The sequence below is a fragment of the Hippoglossus stenolepis genome, chromosome 15 (genome assembly GCF_022539355.2).
Source record: "Hippoglossus stenolepis isolate QCI-W04-F060 chromosome 15, HSTE1.2, whole genome shotgun sequence".
Taxonomy (NCBI): domain Eukaryota; kingdom Metazoa; phylum Chordata; class Actinopteri; order Pleuronectiformes; family Pleuronectidae; genus Hippoglossus; species Hippoglossus stenolepis.
The window spans coordinates 530,911-548,841 of record NC_061497.1 but is presented as its reverse complement, the minus strand read 5'-3'; the positions used below and the strand labels follow the sequence as shown (position 1 = coordinate 548,841).

General features: G+C 39.1%; 1 protein-coding gene across 3 annotated transcripts in view; it reads left to right on the top strand.

Moving 5' to 3' along the window:
• alcama (activated leukocyte cell adhesion molecule a) overlaps positions 1-16,243 on the top strand; it is a 62,099-nt gene extending 45,856 nt beyond the window's left edge. The window contains exons 6-16 of one of the 3 annotated variants that reach the window (XM_035179523.2): positions 1,530-1,700; positions 2,108-2,232; positions 2,614-2,746; positions 5,999-6,111; positions 6,797-6,920; positions 7,274-7,395; positions 8,031-8,160; positions 10,479-10,505; positions 11,989-12,103; positions 12,414-12,533; positions 14,533-16,243. In XM_035179523.2, the coding sequence (XP_035035414.1) occupies positions 1,530-1,700; positions 2,108-2,232; positions 2,614-2,746; positions 5,999-6,111; positions 6,797-6,920; positions 7,274-7,395; positions 8,031-8,160; positions 10,479-10,505; positions 11,989-12,103; positions 12,414-12,498 (1,145 nt within the window). In that variant the 3' untranslated portion in view covers positions 12,499-12,533; positions 14,533-16,243. Of the gene's footprint in view, positions 1-1,529; positions 1,701-2,107; positions 2,233-2,613; positions 2,747-5,998; positions 6,112-6,796; positions 6,921-7,273; positions 7,396-8,030; positions 8,161-10,478; positions 10,506-11,988; positions 12,104-12,413; positions 12,534-14,529 lie in introns of all 3 variants that reach the window. The other 2 variants (XM_035179524.2, XM_035179525.2) reach the window with 2 other exon arrangements.
• Positions 16,244-17,931: the final 1,688 nt, after the last annotated feature.

Sequence of the window (17,931 nt, the reverse complement as noted above, 5' to 3'; positions counted from 1 at the left end):
TGTCTATTTAACAAGATAATAGCTTAAACAATAGAAAATGGAAATCCATTATTTACTGGTGTTTACTTGTCATCCAAGTAGACCTGGAACGGTGTGAACATTTTTCATCGTGATTATAGTGTTATCAAGGATATCCTTATTATCACAGTACTGTTAACATGTACTGATAATGTTCAAAACATAAGGTAAATAATATATATATTAGAAATAAAAAAATAACATTGCATCATGCAATATACAGAGGGAGGTTTTACCTTGCTAAGGAAGTTATTTCAGGAGACAGCAAATGTATATTTCCCCCTGACAGCAAAGTAGACTAACTGACTCAAGACTTGAGTTCAATGATTTACTGAACTTCAGACAAATACGAACAAAGTTGTCATGATAACACTGGAAAATCCAACAGAAGAATGAAATAAAAAGGTTTAAACCGCAGTGTGTTCTCTACCATTGTCTAGAAAGATACCAAAGAAAAAGCCTCTCTATTGCGTTTAGTTGTCATAGTGGAGTTTGTCTCTGCTCTCTGTGTGTGGGAAGGGGTGACGCACACACACAGAGCAGAGCGGAGGAGAGACAGGTCAACACATTGTAATATTAAATGCTGACATCGACCCCAAACGCCTGAGAGTCAGAACAAAATACCAACTTTTGTTAAACACACACAATTTGCATTTGATAAGGGATGCTAGCAGCTGCTAGCTATGGCCAGACCACGAGCAGCTCTCCTGCTTTTACAGCTGCCTCCCTCAATCTCTCCCTGGTCTACCCACCCCTTTACAGCACAATTCTGACTTTGCCATCCGAAATAAATGAGGGAGCTTTTTCTCTCCACAGTCACCAAAGGTCTCATTGTGGGAACTGTTGGGTTTCTCTTGACGTAACATCTAAAGTGCGTTGAGATAATGTATGTTATGATTTGGCGCTATACAAATAAAATGAATTGAATAAATCTGTAGCTCTGACACTACCTGCCACTCCATTCACCACATTTTTACAACAAACGCACGGTGCTTGTTGGGCCTGTGTCTTGCCAAATCTGGGTGATGATGGACAGTATCAACCAAATCACCTCAGTAATTACAGTATTAAAGATTGAACAAGGTGTAACCAACTGTTTAATCCCTACAGGCAGCAGTGGACTGCTGCTGAGGCGTTTTTTTCAAAAAGAAGTTAAAATCCAGAAAAAGCCAAGTGCTGCAAATAGATCTAGCAGCAGTAACTGCAAACAACAGAGAGGAGGAGCAGAGATGGTCAGGGACCACAGCTCCCAATGAGACCATTACTAACACCAGACAGGTCTTACAGCAGTAATAGACAGAAGACAACAGGAAACGAGACTGAATTAATTTAGCAAGACAGCGTTTCATCAAAGATTTGAATATGCTACTTTAGTTACTCGAAGTCTTTGTGATCAACTCAGATCTACAGAATTTTATGACAGAAACATCTAGTGAAGGAAGAAAATGCCACTTAAACTCAAAAGTCTGTGCATGTGCATGTTCGTCATCACCCTGTCTCTGCCTGTACAGCCACTGTGATCACCCCGAGCATGAAGCTGGATCCAGCCACAGGCCTTTCCACCACCTCCTCCATGCTTCAGTATGTAGCCACCAAGGAGGATGTTGGCGCAGTGTTTGCCTGCATGGCCACACATGAGAAGACCAATCAGGAGACGGTCCTGGAACCTATTCCCATTCACTGTGAGTGAAATCAAATGCAGTCCATAACTGGATGCATCTTATAACAAATTTGTTGGTTAGTTTGGCTAGTGGCTTAATTGTTTGATTGAGAGATGTTTAATAATTATTTGTTTAGGATTAACATCACTTGTAGGTGCTAAATACACAAAACAACGTGTGTAATTAGTATAACTGAGCCTTTTGTATGTATGCGTGTTGAGCTTGTAAGCGGGACAGTCTACACACATGGCTCATGATGAAAGATTATTTGATTGTTACAGATAAATAAATAAACATAAAGTAAACATTGCTTGATAGTTGGATTGACCTGGTGTGAAGATGACATATTAGAAAGTGCCTGTGATTGACTCATGCTACCTTTTTTTTCATCTTCCCTTTTCCCCTAAATTGATCACTTAACCTCTCAGATCCATCAGAGAAGGTTAGCCTCCAGGTTATGTCCAAGAGGCCCATTGTAGAAGGAGATAATGTGACGCTGAAGTGTCACGCTGACGGCAACCCTCCACCCAGCTCCTTCTTCTTCCACATCAAGGTCAGTCAGAGGCCAAACGTCAGCTGAGTACTCTGGCATTTCTTAACCCCACATTGTTACCATGCATTATCACAAATAGTATCTTCTTCTGAAGTTGACTTGAAAACTTAAACTTAATGATGATGTTGAAAATTCAAGAGCTGAGACTTTCAGTTATTGCTATGTGATTTTGAAAGCCTTCAATCTGACTTTAGGTGAAAACAATATTTCAAGTAATTAATTGGACCTCTACATTGCGTTCTTTCTCTAAGAAATGGCTCCTGTCTTCATCCCTGCTTCTATCTTGCTTTTTTTATCATTTCCTGATATTCTATTAGAATGACAGACGCTAATGGTACCTCTCTCTTCTCCATGCTCCCCATTCTCTTATCTCTCCACCAGGGCAAGAAAATACCGGTGGAAAATTCGGACAACTACACTTTGGCTGCCATCAACAGAGAGGCTGCAGGCGAATACAAATGCACCCTGACTGACAACGAGAAACTGGAGGCCTCCCAAAGCATCGATGTTGGCTGTGAGTACTCGTGACATATGCAGTGACTTAGCATATTGAACCACAGCACTGCTGTATTCCAGTTAAAAACCTCTAACTGCTGTCCTGGCTTTCGCTTGAGCCAACAAATGGCTACTTCTCTAAAATTCTTTCCACCTTGGTTGAAATTTATTACAAGAAATTTCCATTCACTGTAAATAAAGTCATGCAAGCAGAGTAATGGCAACCGACTTGATACTTTGAGAGCCCAGCCTGGCAGGGTGGCAAAGCATGGAGTGCCAGGCAGGGAAATGGAGAGCTAATAAGAAATTTCTGACATCGAGTGAGCAAAAGTGACAAGGTTTTTGGGCGGTAATTCATTTCTTCCAACTGCTAAGCTGTTTCCCAGCACACCCTCAAGTAATTTCTCCTTGCTTCCCAGGTGCATGTTTCTGAGTCTTCAGAACAAATGGGCCCTGTGATTGTCAAACAGAACAAGCTTGACGCATTTTCCCTCCTCGATGTCCCATATCGCAGTTTCAGTGCATTTCACATATCTTAAAGAAAGAATAGTTTTTTCAGCTCCCAACTTTTAAATTGAGTTTGTGACTGAGGAAAGAAAAAACAATAACTCTCTAAATTAGACATAGTTAAAAATATTTTTGTGATGGTTTGTGTCTCGAGGGAATGTGTTCACGTTGAAAATGAAAGTAGCTGGTTCTCTGGCTAACTGATTAGCAGTTACATAAATATCCTCTGACAACTAGCAGTAAAACATCACCACCTCTTTGTATGATATGATTTCTTTTCTTCTTGTCCTGCCACAACTGCCTACAGAAGCAGAAAGTTCTGCACTGAGATATATCGAGTTTTCTATCTTTTGGAACAGTGTATGTATACTCTGAGTATAAAATTGGCTTCATCTACATTCACAGAAAGAAGAAATCAAGGTGACATTGGATGAGTAATGTATTTTTAACATGCATTTCCATGCATTTTTCTTAAAATTGGTGCCAAATAGAAAAAAATTAAACTGGCCATATTTATAACTATCGACCCAAAATTAACACTGTAGGCAGACTAATGATTTATACAGCCTTTGTAAAGGAACGATTCTGTCCCAAGCCTTTTGATCTGTATAAATGGTTGATCACTATATCCGTGATCACTATATCTGGTGTACACCGTAATGTTTTCAGTGAAAACAAGTCCTAGAATTCTGTCGGGAGGAAGCACGAAATTTGACGGAGGCAGCTGCCTCGCAATTCTCTATTCAGGAAAATCCCTGTTGAGAACTTGCCTTTCACTCTTTAGTCTGTGTAGTTATAAATCAGAATCCGTTGTGCACTAGAGTGACAGTCGTGCGTGAAAATGTACTCCAGCTAACACCATAGTGATAAGATCAGCACAAAAATTAAATAGGTTCTTCCCTGACCCATACCCCAACCTTTCAAATTTTGTGGTGATCCGTCCAGTAGTAGAGTAATCTTGCTAAGGCAGTAAATATAATTATGACATTTGTACCACTTATGTAATGGTGTGCTACTGTGGCTAGGTATTCTATGAACATTTTTTAGTTACTGAGATAGCATGATGGTGCATGTAGTATCAAGTAAAAGTAAAATACTCTTTGTATGTTCATAGTCAGAAAGGAAGGCTGGGGTTCTCACTAACATACTTGTTAGTACATTTAATGGAGCTGAGTTTACTTTGTCAAACATTTTAACAGCTCAGCACAAAAATCAATCTTATAATCAATATCATCAATCTTACATCCAAAATTCACTTAAATAGTAGTAAACAAAAACACATCTCAGGAGTTTTTTTCCAGTTTTCTCTACAGTCGCCAAATTGCTGCTTGAATAAAAGTTTGAACTAACAATTTAGTAGCACTTAAATGGCACTTACTCATAGCACTTTGTAGTTTGGCTTTCTTGAAGAAATAGTACTTTCTTGATTCTTGTTGTTCAGGGTTTTGTACCCTCATGGTTGAATGCACTTATTGTAAGTCGCTCTGGATAAAAGCGTCAGCTAAATGAAATGGAATGGAATTGTGGGAACTGTTGGCGTTACAATAAGTTTCACTGCTGACTTTGAAGTAGCTTCTTTTTATCTCTTTACTCTGATTATTTTGGCGTTTTCTATTATAACAAAAATAATGGCACCAATGTATTGCTACTTTATGGTTATCGGAGAAATTGATTTGTAATTCATAAATGCTATAAAAAGCTTTTTGTGCTGTTTAATAGTCATTCCAAGTGCACACAGTGAATGATGAGATGCTACTTTCTGTCAGAAATCTCACAGGCAGACACTGAGGACCTCATTTTATTAATCACATCAGAGAGAGAATCTATGCATCACAGAACTAAAAGTGTATGAATAGTGTAGTAGTAGTGTGTGATGCTGGAGATTTTGTTTACAAAGGCTAAAATTAACACTTATTGTGGGAGGAGTCCTCTCTGACTTTTTGGAGGAGCCTCTGTGGAACAGTTAATAACTTAATTTTACAATAAGCAGTACAACTAATGAAATTGAGGCTTATTCTCTAGGGTTATAGTTTGCAGATTTAGTCTGCATTTGGCCACAAGTTGTTATTTGTATCATATCTTCTTTTGCCCTTTAGAATGCACATGAGAAATAATGTTTTAGCAGCCTGCTCCATCATCCTGGCAATTTTCTGCAGATCTGATCCTGTGTACGTTGGTAATAAGCTTCCCACCTCCATGAGGAGAAGAATTCATCTGTGGCACTAAGGAACGGAGATTGAGCTTCAAATAAAAATTGACAAAACTGTAATTCAAGGTGTCACCTTAAAGCTTGAAGACTATTTCTAATAAGACTCTACTCAAACGTCAAAGGAAAGTTCATTCATATTAAGATTAAAAAAAACTGAATGAATGTTGTCAAATCTGTTTGTTTTTTGTTAATTAACAGTGTGTTTGAAATGGTGTTTGATAGAAACCTTTTAGGTCGTGAGAAAGTTGACATAAAAGCTGAGCCTTCAGCAGAGAATTATGTCTGAAAGTGGACCTTGTGACATTAGGGTTGAATGAGTCCTCTTCAATGTTAAAGCATTGTGTTTTTCGGCCATTTTCAGGCAGTTGTCTAATTGGATAAAATCGTTAGGTAAAGACACTTAGTATCCAATAGGTCAAATTTCAGATTCAACATGACATCAATCTAACTGACTCAGGAACTGAGGGGGGGGACTGTGAACATTTTGCAACTGAACTGGCTGGTGGAGGCAAACAACCTCGTTGTCATAATACTTGTTCTCTCTTGTTTTCTCAGACCTTGACCTGAGTCTGAGTCTCACTGGGAAGGTTGACAAGAGACTAGGGGACACCTTGTCTGTGAAGATGGAGAAGAACAGCTCAGGGGATGCCAAAGTGTCTTGGACAAAGGTAAAGGGTGCTGGGGATGGGTTGTGTGAAACAGGCTGCCGTGAAACATAGGAAATGAAAGAGTTTGAAGGAACAGCATGTTTTTTAAACTGTCTTGTCGTCTCCTCAGCCAGTAATAAAACCTGACAGCAGAAACTCACTGTTGTGAATAGCAATCACTGATAATTTGTTTTTCCTTCAAGTCCTGAGGAGCATAATGGTAGTGTCAAACCTTTCATTTTACACTGTGTGTTTGACAGATAGCTTAGCTTATACTACCTATGCTACATTTATAGACTAAATGGTGGATTTTTATAAACAAAGGTAGGAATCCTAGTAATCTGGATAATATATGGGGTAAATGTAATGCATAACATTTAAAACAAAACATAAGGAAAGTGCCTGGATCATTGTAGCAATAAAGTAGTATACACTGCAGATACAGTAACACTGGACATTAGATTAGAAGAGTGTCTTCGTCATGTTGACAAGTACATTTCAGCAGCAGTAGTTGCTGTATCTCCACAATTATTTCTGAAATGAATATTCCTCCTCCCCTGAAAAGTGGCCATAGAAAAGAGATGGATAGATGAGTCTGACATCTGGCATATATGGATTTATAGGATGTCCTTGTCAAGGGCCAGGGAAAAGCCAATTTGTGTGTTGCCGTTGTATCTCCATTGCTGACATTGTGTCTGGTTTTCAGAATGGAAAGGCAGTGAAAGAGCCGGAGTTTAGCAAGTTGAGCTATGCTGATGCAGGACTGTACTTATGTGAGGTTTCCATGACCGGCCTCACGCGCCGTCAGAGCTTCGAGCTGGTCGTAGAAGGTGGGTGTGTGTAATTTTGTCTGTGTCCTTCTCCTCGTTTGGCTGTAATAGTAAATAACTTGCTCTTATATTTAACAGCACAATCTTCTCTTTTACAAAGACATTATAATACTTGAATTATTAAAAAAGAAACATTATAAATCAAAATTAAACCACATAACATTTTATAATAATTTGAGGCATACACTGACCTGACAAAGTGCATTAAATAGTCAAAATTGGCGGGGTCTCTGCGCTCCTGAATACACCTGTTTTTCTGGAACTAATAACATTCTGCAAACCCAGATACATCACATTAAACATTTGTGTGTGATAAAATGTTACATCATAAGTAAATAATGTGTTTCCATCAGGGAAGCCTGTGATCACCAGTCTGACCAAAGTCCGGGCTATTGATGCCGAACACAAAGTTCTGACCTGCGAGGCTGAGGGAGTACCAGAACCCAGCTTCCAATGGAGTGTCAATAACACTAAGGTAAGTGTCGGTTGCAAATGTGTGTGTGTGTGTGTGTGTGTGTGTGTGTATATTTGTAAATATGTCTACGTTAGTTATCTTGAATGCAGAGATGTGTAAAATTGAGCTGGTGGTGGAGGAAAAAAGCTGCAGCAAAAGCAACTAAATTATCCAAATTAAGAGTTGCATGATTAAATTGTTCTTCAAGGATCCTGTCAGAGTTCACTTTTCTCCTGGAAATAATGTAAAGAGATCTCCTACTGAGGTTTTCATTCATCTATTAAGACTGAATGCATAGGGAAGAAATGTCTTAGCAGATGATCTTTTCTGCTTTTGAAGCAACCTAATTGTCCTGCAGGTGAACACTTGTAGCAGCAACATTCAATTTAATTCAATTCAGTTCAGTTCAGTTCAATTTGTTATGCATCAAATCACAACATATACAATCTCCAGGCACTTTGCGTATTAACGCTGAGACCTTACAATATTGTAGAGTTGACATTTGTAATATTTTTCTCCCGATATGTCTTCCCATATTTTCCCATATTTTTGGCGTATTTTCCCCAAAATAATTATATTTACCAGAAAATATTATTTTTATATAATAATAATAAGAATCTTGTATTTCCATGAATGTCTTTTTCTTGCTCCTCCAGGAGGAGAGCTCCTATATCAATGGCAAGGCCACCCATAAAATCACTGTGGTCCCAAACATGAACCTGACTGTCAGCTGCAGTGTCAGCAACAGGCTGGGAGATGACATCATGACCATCAATGTTTCCTCTGGTAAGATAATACTTGTCTGCAAGGTGGTCGGTTGGTTATATTTTCCTATTTGTGGGAAATGTAGTCAAGTCATGTCAAGAAATATTTATTATCCCTAAGGGGCGATTTGCTTTACAGCCAGTGCAAGACAAAAACAGACAATCAATAAATACAATGCAAATGAAAACAATATAAAAATATAAAAATCACAAAGAGTAATTTAAAAGGCCAATGGCAGCAGGGACAAATGAGTTTTTAAACCTGTTCATCCTGCATTTAGGCAAAGAGAATCCCCGACCAGAGGGAGGCAACACAAACTCCCTAAACAGTGGATGACTCGAATAGGGCGATACTGACTTATAAAGATGAGGAAGGTCATCCAGAGAGGAAAAATCAGTCAAATGAAAGTCATGCTTTACTCTGGATTCCCCCATTGGATGTATGCACATATGACCATCTCTACATCAGTAGCAGCTCAACAAACAAGCTGCTGGTGTCATGATGGTGGTATTGCTGACAGTGTAACTTAACAGGGATCGTACGAGCAGCTTTCAGCTGCAGCTTAATTAGTGGAGCCTTGTTTTATTAGTGACGGCTCATTGTAACACTTCACTTCTGACTCTACAAAGGAGACATTACATTTTAGAACATCTAAAGAGAGAAAACACCAAACAAAGTCTCTTTCAGGGTCATCTAAGGAGATAAGATAAAACTTTAAAGAGTGACACAGTGAAAATCAGTTATTTTACCAATTTAAATTAACAGGGTATAGCAAAGCTAATAAGAGTTAGAACATTTTAGGTGTTGTGTTATTGAAAAGAGATTTATGGTTAACAAATGTAAAAAATTATATATAAATTTTAGCTGCGAGGAGGCATGACATTTATGCAAAATATACAGAGGAAAATAACAGAAATGATTTGGAATAATGAATAGACCAGATAACTATGAGGCGTGATTGACATCTAGAATTGTTTAAAACTCAGTTAATCTGATAGTGGTGAAAACAATCAGCTATGAGTTCACATTTTTTGTCCAATCACTTTGTGGTGCGAAGAACAGTTGGTCTGATGATGATGATGATGATGATGATGATGATGATGATGATGATGACGATGACGACGATGACGATGGTGGTGATGATGATGATGATGATGGTGACAGAAAAGCTAAAGAACTGATTTATGCAGCTTTACACCCATGAAGGAAGTTACTCACTGCAGATGTTTGAAGACTTGTGATGCTGGTTTTCTTGCCTTTATTTGTAGAATACATTGGCAAACAGAATTATACTATAGAAAGATTTAATGATCTAATAAATGAATAACAACTACACTCCAACAGTGTCATTGGTTCAGGTGAAATGTGGTGCCTGGTGTGCATAGCTCTATGAGTCCAGAATAGATTTGGTTTTTGTTCAATTTATCAGTATAAAGAAGAGTAAAGTTCAATGGAAAGTGACATTAAGGAGTCATTTCTTCATATAGGATAAGTTGATGCACACGGACTAAAGAACCAAATCATACCACGTTTTGCACTTTATGGATTCTATTTAAACAGGTGTGAAGAGGTTTGAGGCTTTGTGGTAAATAGTGCAGTAGTTAAGTGAAATCACAACCAGAAGTAGGCTGCTGTTATAGGCACTGTTTCTTGGATGTGAAGAGACTTGAAGTTGTTTTTTTCCTCCTTTTGAAACACTGTATAACCCTTTGTTTCATTTCCTACAATAGTTTAAACCTATTCTCAACAGTCATTTGCTGAATCAAACCACTGCAGAATGTGCTTATGTAGAACTTTTATTTAAATGTGTGCAGGGAAACCAATTACACTAAATCCTTACACTTTACCTACTATAGAGACTGGGATGGGGGAAGAAACAAAAGCAAAAAGAGTATGTAATGAAAGGCCAGAGCTGTCAAACACTAAGCTAACACTGAATGCCAGTGTGGTATCATTTCATTTCATGCATACATGCTGTGCCATTGCTGTTCCTTCTCATTCTTTCTTTCTGTCTGTGATAATCCTTCTTTTGTCTCCCTCCTCCTTCCCTACTTCCTTGTTTGGCTGGATTTACTATGTGTTGGGGTTCTAAACCTGTCTCGCTTTTTTTTACCTGTCAGCTGCAGTCTCAGAGACAATGTATACTTATACAGGCATACCATTGATGAGCAAATTAAATTGTTGCTTTTAGTGACTGTATTACTGTTTTCTTACGTTTGATTTCATCTTGTCAGGCTGTATCTGGCAGAATCAGTGCAGAATCCAGTATGACAAACAGAATATGTATGTTTTGTTTGTCTTTTATTTTTGAGTTCTAATTTATTTATGTTTGATTTCAGTTTTTAAGGAGGAAAGGGAAGAAAAAGGTAAGATTTTGTTTTTCTTTGCCCTTATCCTTTATTTCTTTTTTGTTAATGTTAGTACATAATCTGACAATACTATCACTCTCTGCTCTTGCATTAACTGACCCATATCCATCACTTCACATGCAGACTGTGTCTGATCAGCCACCCTCATCTTGTCTTATATCTTCATTATGTGTCTTCAAGCGGGCTCACTCATGCAGAGGAAATCTCAGAGGCTGATTAGAGAAATTAGAGTGTCTGATTATTATTTACCCACTGCAGATGAATTTGCTAAAAGATGAAAACACAGTTGTCAGACCAATGTATGTGGCACAGTTACTGCCACCATCTGAACTACACATTGAATGTGGATGTTGGACTACAATTGATTCAAAGTACATTGAATCAATTGGAAGTGTATGATAATATTTTGTGCGGTAGTGAGGTGTGTGGGTATGAGAAGCATCTTCAGTAAGTGTCAGACCCAAGACAAGAGGCAAGACAGGATCCCTAAATGAATGGAAGCATTCTCAGCTATAGTAAGGAGTCTAACCCTAACACCATGAAACAATGTGCATGAGAAAATAATAAGCATAAGAAGAAGAAGCCCAGTCGTATGCTTTGAGAAGTTATTGAGCACAAGTTTAAAAAGGAATCAGACGGGGAAAGACAGTAGCCTGGCTTGTTTGCCAGTGGAGACTTCATTTAGTTATAGTCTACAACAAAAGGCCTGATGCACTCAATAAGCTCTCAGGTTTCATTGAAGCCCATGAAGCAGCTGATAACGTACATCACTTGTTGCACATCATTCAGCGGGCAGCTAGTTAAGACTCAGATTTCTTTCCTGTTGTTTTCCTCGTAAAAACCAAAACGTTTCTGAGGGATTCTGATCAGAGAACATTTTCAAAAAAATGAGGAATGTGCTGGAATATATATACAGTATTCCACACATACACATGGAATGCCCCTATGTTACACATGAAGACAGAGTGCTCAGGGTGAGATGAGGGATGGTGAGTTGCACAGAAACATTCAGTAGAATGATATGTGTGATTGCAAAGTGCACAAAGGTGATGGAGCAGAATATCAGTTAGCCTGACATTCTCACAGTCATGCATTTTCTCTCCCTGTGTCTCCCTGACACACTGATATAATGCTGCTCTTTTGAAGGAACACACAGCGTCTCCTCCAAAATATCCAACGTTTTACTGTGAGCTGCTGATGATCTTACTTCCCTGGAATATAAACAAGCTCCACTGGTTGTTTTAAAGTGATGGTTTTAATGTTACTATAGTGATAAGACAACACACTGCTGTACTGTAAGCACAAGACAAAGAAAGAAAGTGTTGTGTGATTAAGAATCAACCAATGAGGGTGTTGCTGGAATTTATATAGTGCAGAGGTGTTTAGACCTGAGCTAAAATGTTAGTACGGAGCATCTCAAGGTTATGGTTCTCTGTTCGAACACTGTGTCAAGTGTGTGTGTGTTGCTTTCTGTTTTCAGGCTCTCAGGATGATTCAGACGACCAGTCAAAGCTCATAGTGGGTGTTGTAGCAGGGCTCCTCATAGCTGCTGCAGTAATTGGACTAATCTACTGGCTCTACGTGAAGAATGCAAGGTATACAAAACACACAGGAGTACGCACTAGTGTGCACATTTGCATTTTACATTTCAACTTCGATGACACGGGTCAAAGGCGTGATAAGCAGCTGTGGATGTAGTACCAGGTGGGAGGTTTTCAGAGCACAAAGCAGAATCAACAGAAGCGGATGCAAGTCCAGAGCAGAGAGTGGGAGCGTGACATGTGTATATTGACCAGACGAGTCCGCGGCCTGCTGTTGGCTGACTGACTGTGCTGTCTGCAGCAGGGTTAGAAAGTCATTCTATACCAGGAGTAAATAACACTTGCTGTTCTGTATTCACCACAGGCAAGGAAGCTGGAAAACTGGTGAGAAGGAGTTGGGGACATCTGAGGAGAGCAAGAAACTAGAGGAAAACAATCACACCGTTTAAAAGATGCTCAGTCTGTACTATGTGGGATGAAAGAGGTAAGAGTTTACACACAAATACTGGCAGTCCAATTCAAGTGCAGTTTTGAAATAGTTTAATTAGAAAACAATTATACTTGGGAATATTTGTTGTGAATTATAATTCCAGTTTATTACAACTTGTCTTAATTCTGAAGGTTTTGTTTGCGACCTCGTTCCTATCCGTACTTGCAATCTCACTATGTGGATTGTAAAAAAAGTCAGGGGCTAATACATATGAGCCGTGAGATACTTAGACAGACAGACAGGTTTGTCAAACATCTTTGAAGAATGACAAAGGTGAATGACTTCCTGTTTCAAATGTAACCTCTGACAATCCTCTGTAATGAGGCTGTGCTCATGTTTTGAATGTTTGATTTATTTGTTTAGATAAGTGATTCTTTACACGTTTGACTTGTCACCTTTGACCCAAAAGTATGTTTACTTAGGAAACCCTTCAAATTGTGCATAAACAGGCTTTTACCAATTCAAAATGTATATTATAAATAAAGGTGCAATACATAAAACTTTGCTTTCTAATTAACAACATTCCAGGTGTTCAATGCTTAAATAAACATTTACACTCAAATATTTAATATTTACTTGTTAAATTGAAGTGCCATATGAACAATATTAAATTAGAAATAGTGTTTTCAGTGTTTCCCACTGAATTATCTAGACTGACAGCCCGCCATATTCTAATTTGTTACACCTAGTGATGTCATGACCAAAAATGTAGTAGTTTATCCCGATACCAGGAAATTTCCACGATTCTTGATACCAATTTCGATACCGCAGCAAAAATCTAAAACAGAACAATGAATCCATCTCACTTCAACACACACTCTTTATAAAAATATCTGATTCTTTTCTCCTCCGTCCGCAGGAGCGCACCTGTGTGTGTCTGCTCGTCTCTGTCGCTCTGTTTAAATACGTGTCTCAAATACTCCATGGTGAACCAAACAAACACAAAGCAAACCCTGAGCACTGCACGGGTCTCCAGAGCCTCTGACCAGTGACAGTGTCCACAGTTAACATGCAAAGTGAGTGCAGGCCAGTGGGGTAGAGAGGAGGGAGGGCATCACAAGTAGCGGCGGCAACCACCCTGCAGCGATGGGTTGGTATTGTTCGATACCTTCACTACTCTAAAAAAGGAGTTTGAGGTTTTTAGAATTTTGGCATCGACTCGTGTAATCCCTAGTCTCACCTCTGTTTCATAATGAAACTTGCTGGAAAAATGAACACACATACATCAGTGTGATAAAAACGTGGCCTACCCTAAAATGACAGAAACCATAGCTGGTTCCATGTTCCATCCTCTAACATGGAGGAAGCACAATGTATGCCCTATACTGCAGCCAGCCACCAGGCGGCAATAAAACAATTGGCCTTGGCCAGATTTGGGAAACTGACATATCAATATTGAATATACAAATGTGCCTTTTATTGGCATTTTACAGTATAGACTGTATAATTTCACACTGTCAGTGAAATTGCTCAAAATGATTGCCATGTATTTTTTTAATTACGCTTCCTCTTCCAGGGCTCTAGGGATGGCAGTGTCAGTCTTTGGTTAGAATACTGTCAAATGAAATATGGAGCAGAGATCCATGCTCCCCTCAGCATGGAATGTTTGTTGATCCTCTGGTTGGTCATCATTGTCTATTATCTTGGTTTGTGTCCACATACCAGTGAAACATTCTCCTCAGCCTCAGCTCTGCTTTGAGATTAGTGTTAATTACTGAATGTTAGCATGTTAGCAGGCTAATTGAATTAGTGAACATGGTGAAACATATACCTGTGCACTTTGCTGAGTACAAAGTTGTCATATTGTATAGAGGTGATGGCCAATAAGAAAATAAGATCTAGGTTATAATAAACTGGAATTAGCCTTTGAGATGAATGTGGGCTTATATTTATGCATGACTGTTTTGTGGGCATCATATGTTGAAATTGTAGATGACTGACATGACTTCATTAATGATTTTTTTTTTATCTCCATGTCTCTGTGGGGAAGAAGCAGTTGAAAGCAGTCTTGCGACATCCAGACAGACTCCCAGTTGGCTGCTGATGCGCTCCATCAGGCTCCTCATAAGCAGCAACAGTCAGAGTCGTTTTCCACCAAGTCCTGCTCTCAGCCTGCTGTTTGAAGTCTGCATTGAGGCTGCCTCATGTTACCGTGTCATTTTGGTTTTCTCGTGTTCCTGGTGAATGCTCCCTGTTTTGTTTGAGCAATTACATGAGGCTATGTGGTGGGGGTTTTGCCACTTCGTTTTTCCTCTTCAAAGAATGTAAATTCCTTTTTAAGGCCTGTATAACAAATCATAATTCTGTGTGTGCCCTGGCTGAGCATCCCGATGATTGTTTTTGATTTCTCTTTTTAACTTTCTGTGCACTGTGTGTGTAAAAGCATTTGGCTGTGCTGAGAGAAAAAGACACTTCACTGCTGTATATCCCCAAAGAAACAGAAACATTTTAGGACATGCCATCTCTCAACCTCCTGACTTATGTTCACTGGGCTTTAAACACTGGAAAAGTGATTGTTTGAATATTTAGATAATGGATCCCCTGTCAACAGGAGATGTAGTCATTTTAAAAACTGTATGTACTATTTTCCCTCTTCAGCTCTTTTCACTTCTTGTTAGTCAATAAGTCACCAGGAAGGTACAACTTTTATGAACTTCTGTGATTTAGTTGAACACACTACATTGCTGTCTTCACCTGTCTGCCCAACAGTTTCTGCTCCATTCTGTTCAGGCTGAGACCATGTTTATGTTTTTTTCTCATGTTTTCTTTTTGAAAGAGCTTTACTGGTACCAGGTCTGAATGTTCGCTGTGGTTTTTTTATGTTGTTTTTGTTTTTGTTTTCCTTTGTGTGTGTTTTTGGTGTATTTATATTCTGCATGTAACCTACCTTGATGGCTGTGCTGCAGCATGCACAATATTTCTTTTTAAAGCCTGTGAGGAAGGCATCAAGTGTTGAAAAGATACTGAGCGGTAGGATAGTGTCATGCGAGTAAATAAGGACTTTGTATCTTTGCTAATTCTCTGCTGTAATGTTGTCATTATTATGTTATTTTAGCTAAGTGGCGTGAAGGATAACCCAAACTGAAGACAGCGGCTGCAAAAGGCAGATTAGATGAGGTACAAAAAAAATCATGGCTCCCTGGGTTGGCATCATTCTGCTCTGGTTCATCACACAAGGCAGCGACCGAAAAACTGTTGACAACATGGTTTGACAGGAATCATAAATCTTGTTAATATTTATGGTCAAGAATTTACTTTGTACACAATCTTTGAGTTTGTAACATGTAAATTTGATCAATGCATTTGAATGTTTGACTCATATTCTTCTTGAGAATACCGGTAGATTAAGCCTATTGCCCATAATCAGCTGACATTGTGAACTCCATTAGTGCGATGACCAATGAAGCACACGTTCCTGACCAGCATCTTCAAAAGGAGAACCGTTGGTATTATGAGGTTGTTGTTAAACTGCATGACATGAAAGCAGTGGATCATTTTTAAGCACCTAGTCAATCTTTATTTTGTTCCTTATAAAATAATCAGGTCAGCAGTGAAACCAAAGAGGGTATAATGAGAAGGCCATAGCAGAGTTGTAAATACACCCTTTTGTTTTTTGTACTGTTGTTGACAATAAAGTGTACATTTTGAAAAAAAAATAAAATGACCCAGGGCATTGTGTGGATTAAAAGCCCCCTTTCACCATCCACTGCACTGCTGCACTGTGTACAACCTTTTTATTATATACAGTCTATGTGTACAACTGAACATTTACACTCTTCTGGAGGTCATAAGAAAGGACATGGAAACCTGGTACAAAATATAGCTGTATAATTATATGTATGCACAGATACACAGAAGAATGAAGGCCTCATGTCAGTGTTTGTTGAGTTGGCCCACTTCTTAATCTGCCAATACAGGAACTGATTCCCTCTTTAATGATTGAACCTCTACATTGCAGTTATATCATCATCACATCAAGGACCAATCCCAACCAGCCAGCTACCGTAACAACCCAAAGCTGAAGACCAGTCAGACAGAGTCTCCACCCCCCCACCCACCTCTCCCCCATTTTTCTCTGCTCAGCCCAAGCGGTCGAGGCAGATGGCTGCCCACATTGAGTCTGGTTCTCTTAGGGGGGTTTTCTCTCCACAGTCTCCAAAGTTCTGCTCATTGTGGGAACTGTTGGGTTTCTCTATCACTCCTTTGTCTCGACCTTAACATGCACAGCGCCTTGAGATAATTGATGTTGTGATTTGCCGCTATACAAATGAAATTGAATTGAATTGGTCCAGGATTACTGGCATGAAGCCGACTGCATTCAGCTTTTGACCTCTGTCCCAGCTGTAAGACCATGTCCTTGGCTAGAGTTGAACTAGTTAGCCTCCAAGCATTAGGAAGCCATTAAAAATAGTTTGAACGGTTCTCCAGCCAGGACTGCTGTGGCTCAGAGACATCTTTAGAGATGATCATTGCCCATTTGTTGTCGGCCTCACACACGGTTTAGAAACCTCCTGTTAGATCTCTGTGCTAATTAGTGGCTTCACTGCTGTGTGTGATGACACTCTGACTTGTTTGTGCCAACTGCAGGCAATGGCTGCCCTGGTAAATGCAATGGATAGAAGGACAATGGAAATGTGTGTAGGAGGATGTGAGGAGCCTCACTGTTGTTTCAGCTTCTTGCTGGTTCAGACTCAGATTTCTTGGGGGTGTGAAGTGCTTAAGCCCCTGCATCTTTTGCATTTAATTATAAGGAGCCGTGTATAAATACAGACGTGGAAACCCAGCAGCCCTAGGAGGCAGTTATTTTGATCAGACACACTCCTTGGATGATTCAGGTCTACTCGCTGAGGAGGACAAATCACTGCCACCACCATTCCTTGATGATTGCTTGAACAATTAGTGTATTAGTGCAGAGAGATGTAATCTTGGTGTTAACCGGACACATGTTGGAAGTGTTGGATCGTTTTTATTGTTCCTCCAAAGAGACACTGAATCCACCTAACTCACCAAACTAAAATATGCCCCCAAGTCTTAAATTATTACTAAATTTGTTTGGTCATATTTTGAGTATTTTTAAATTAAGTGTGGTTAATTGTGTAGTGTAATTTCCCATAATGCAATGTATACTGTATCAGAGAGGGAGGAGCTTTTCGTACATGGAAAATTGAGTAAGAGGGATGGGGGGTAGTCATAATAATAATGAAACATATTCTTCCCTGGAAACATGACTAATGTTCATGACATAAGTGGCAGTAGGAGGTTGTTTACACTCACTGCAGATTGTGGAAATTCAAATACACAATTGCTTATCTGAGTGATTGTAAAGGACTATAACTATGATTCTGCCTATTCACAATGTGCCTGTGCTATTTACAAAGTCCCAAAGCAAGAG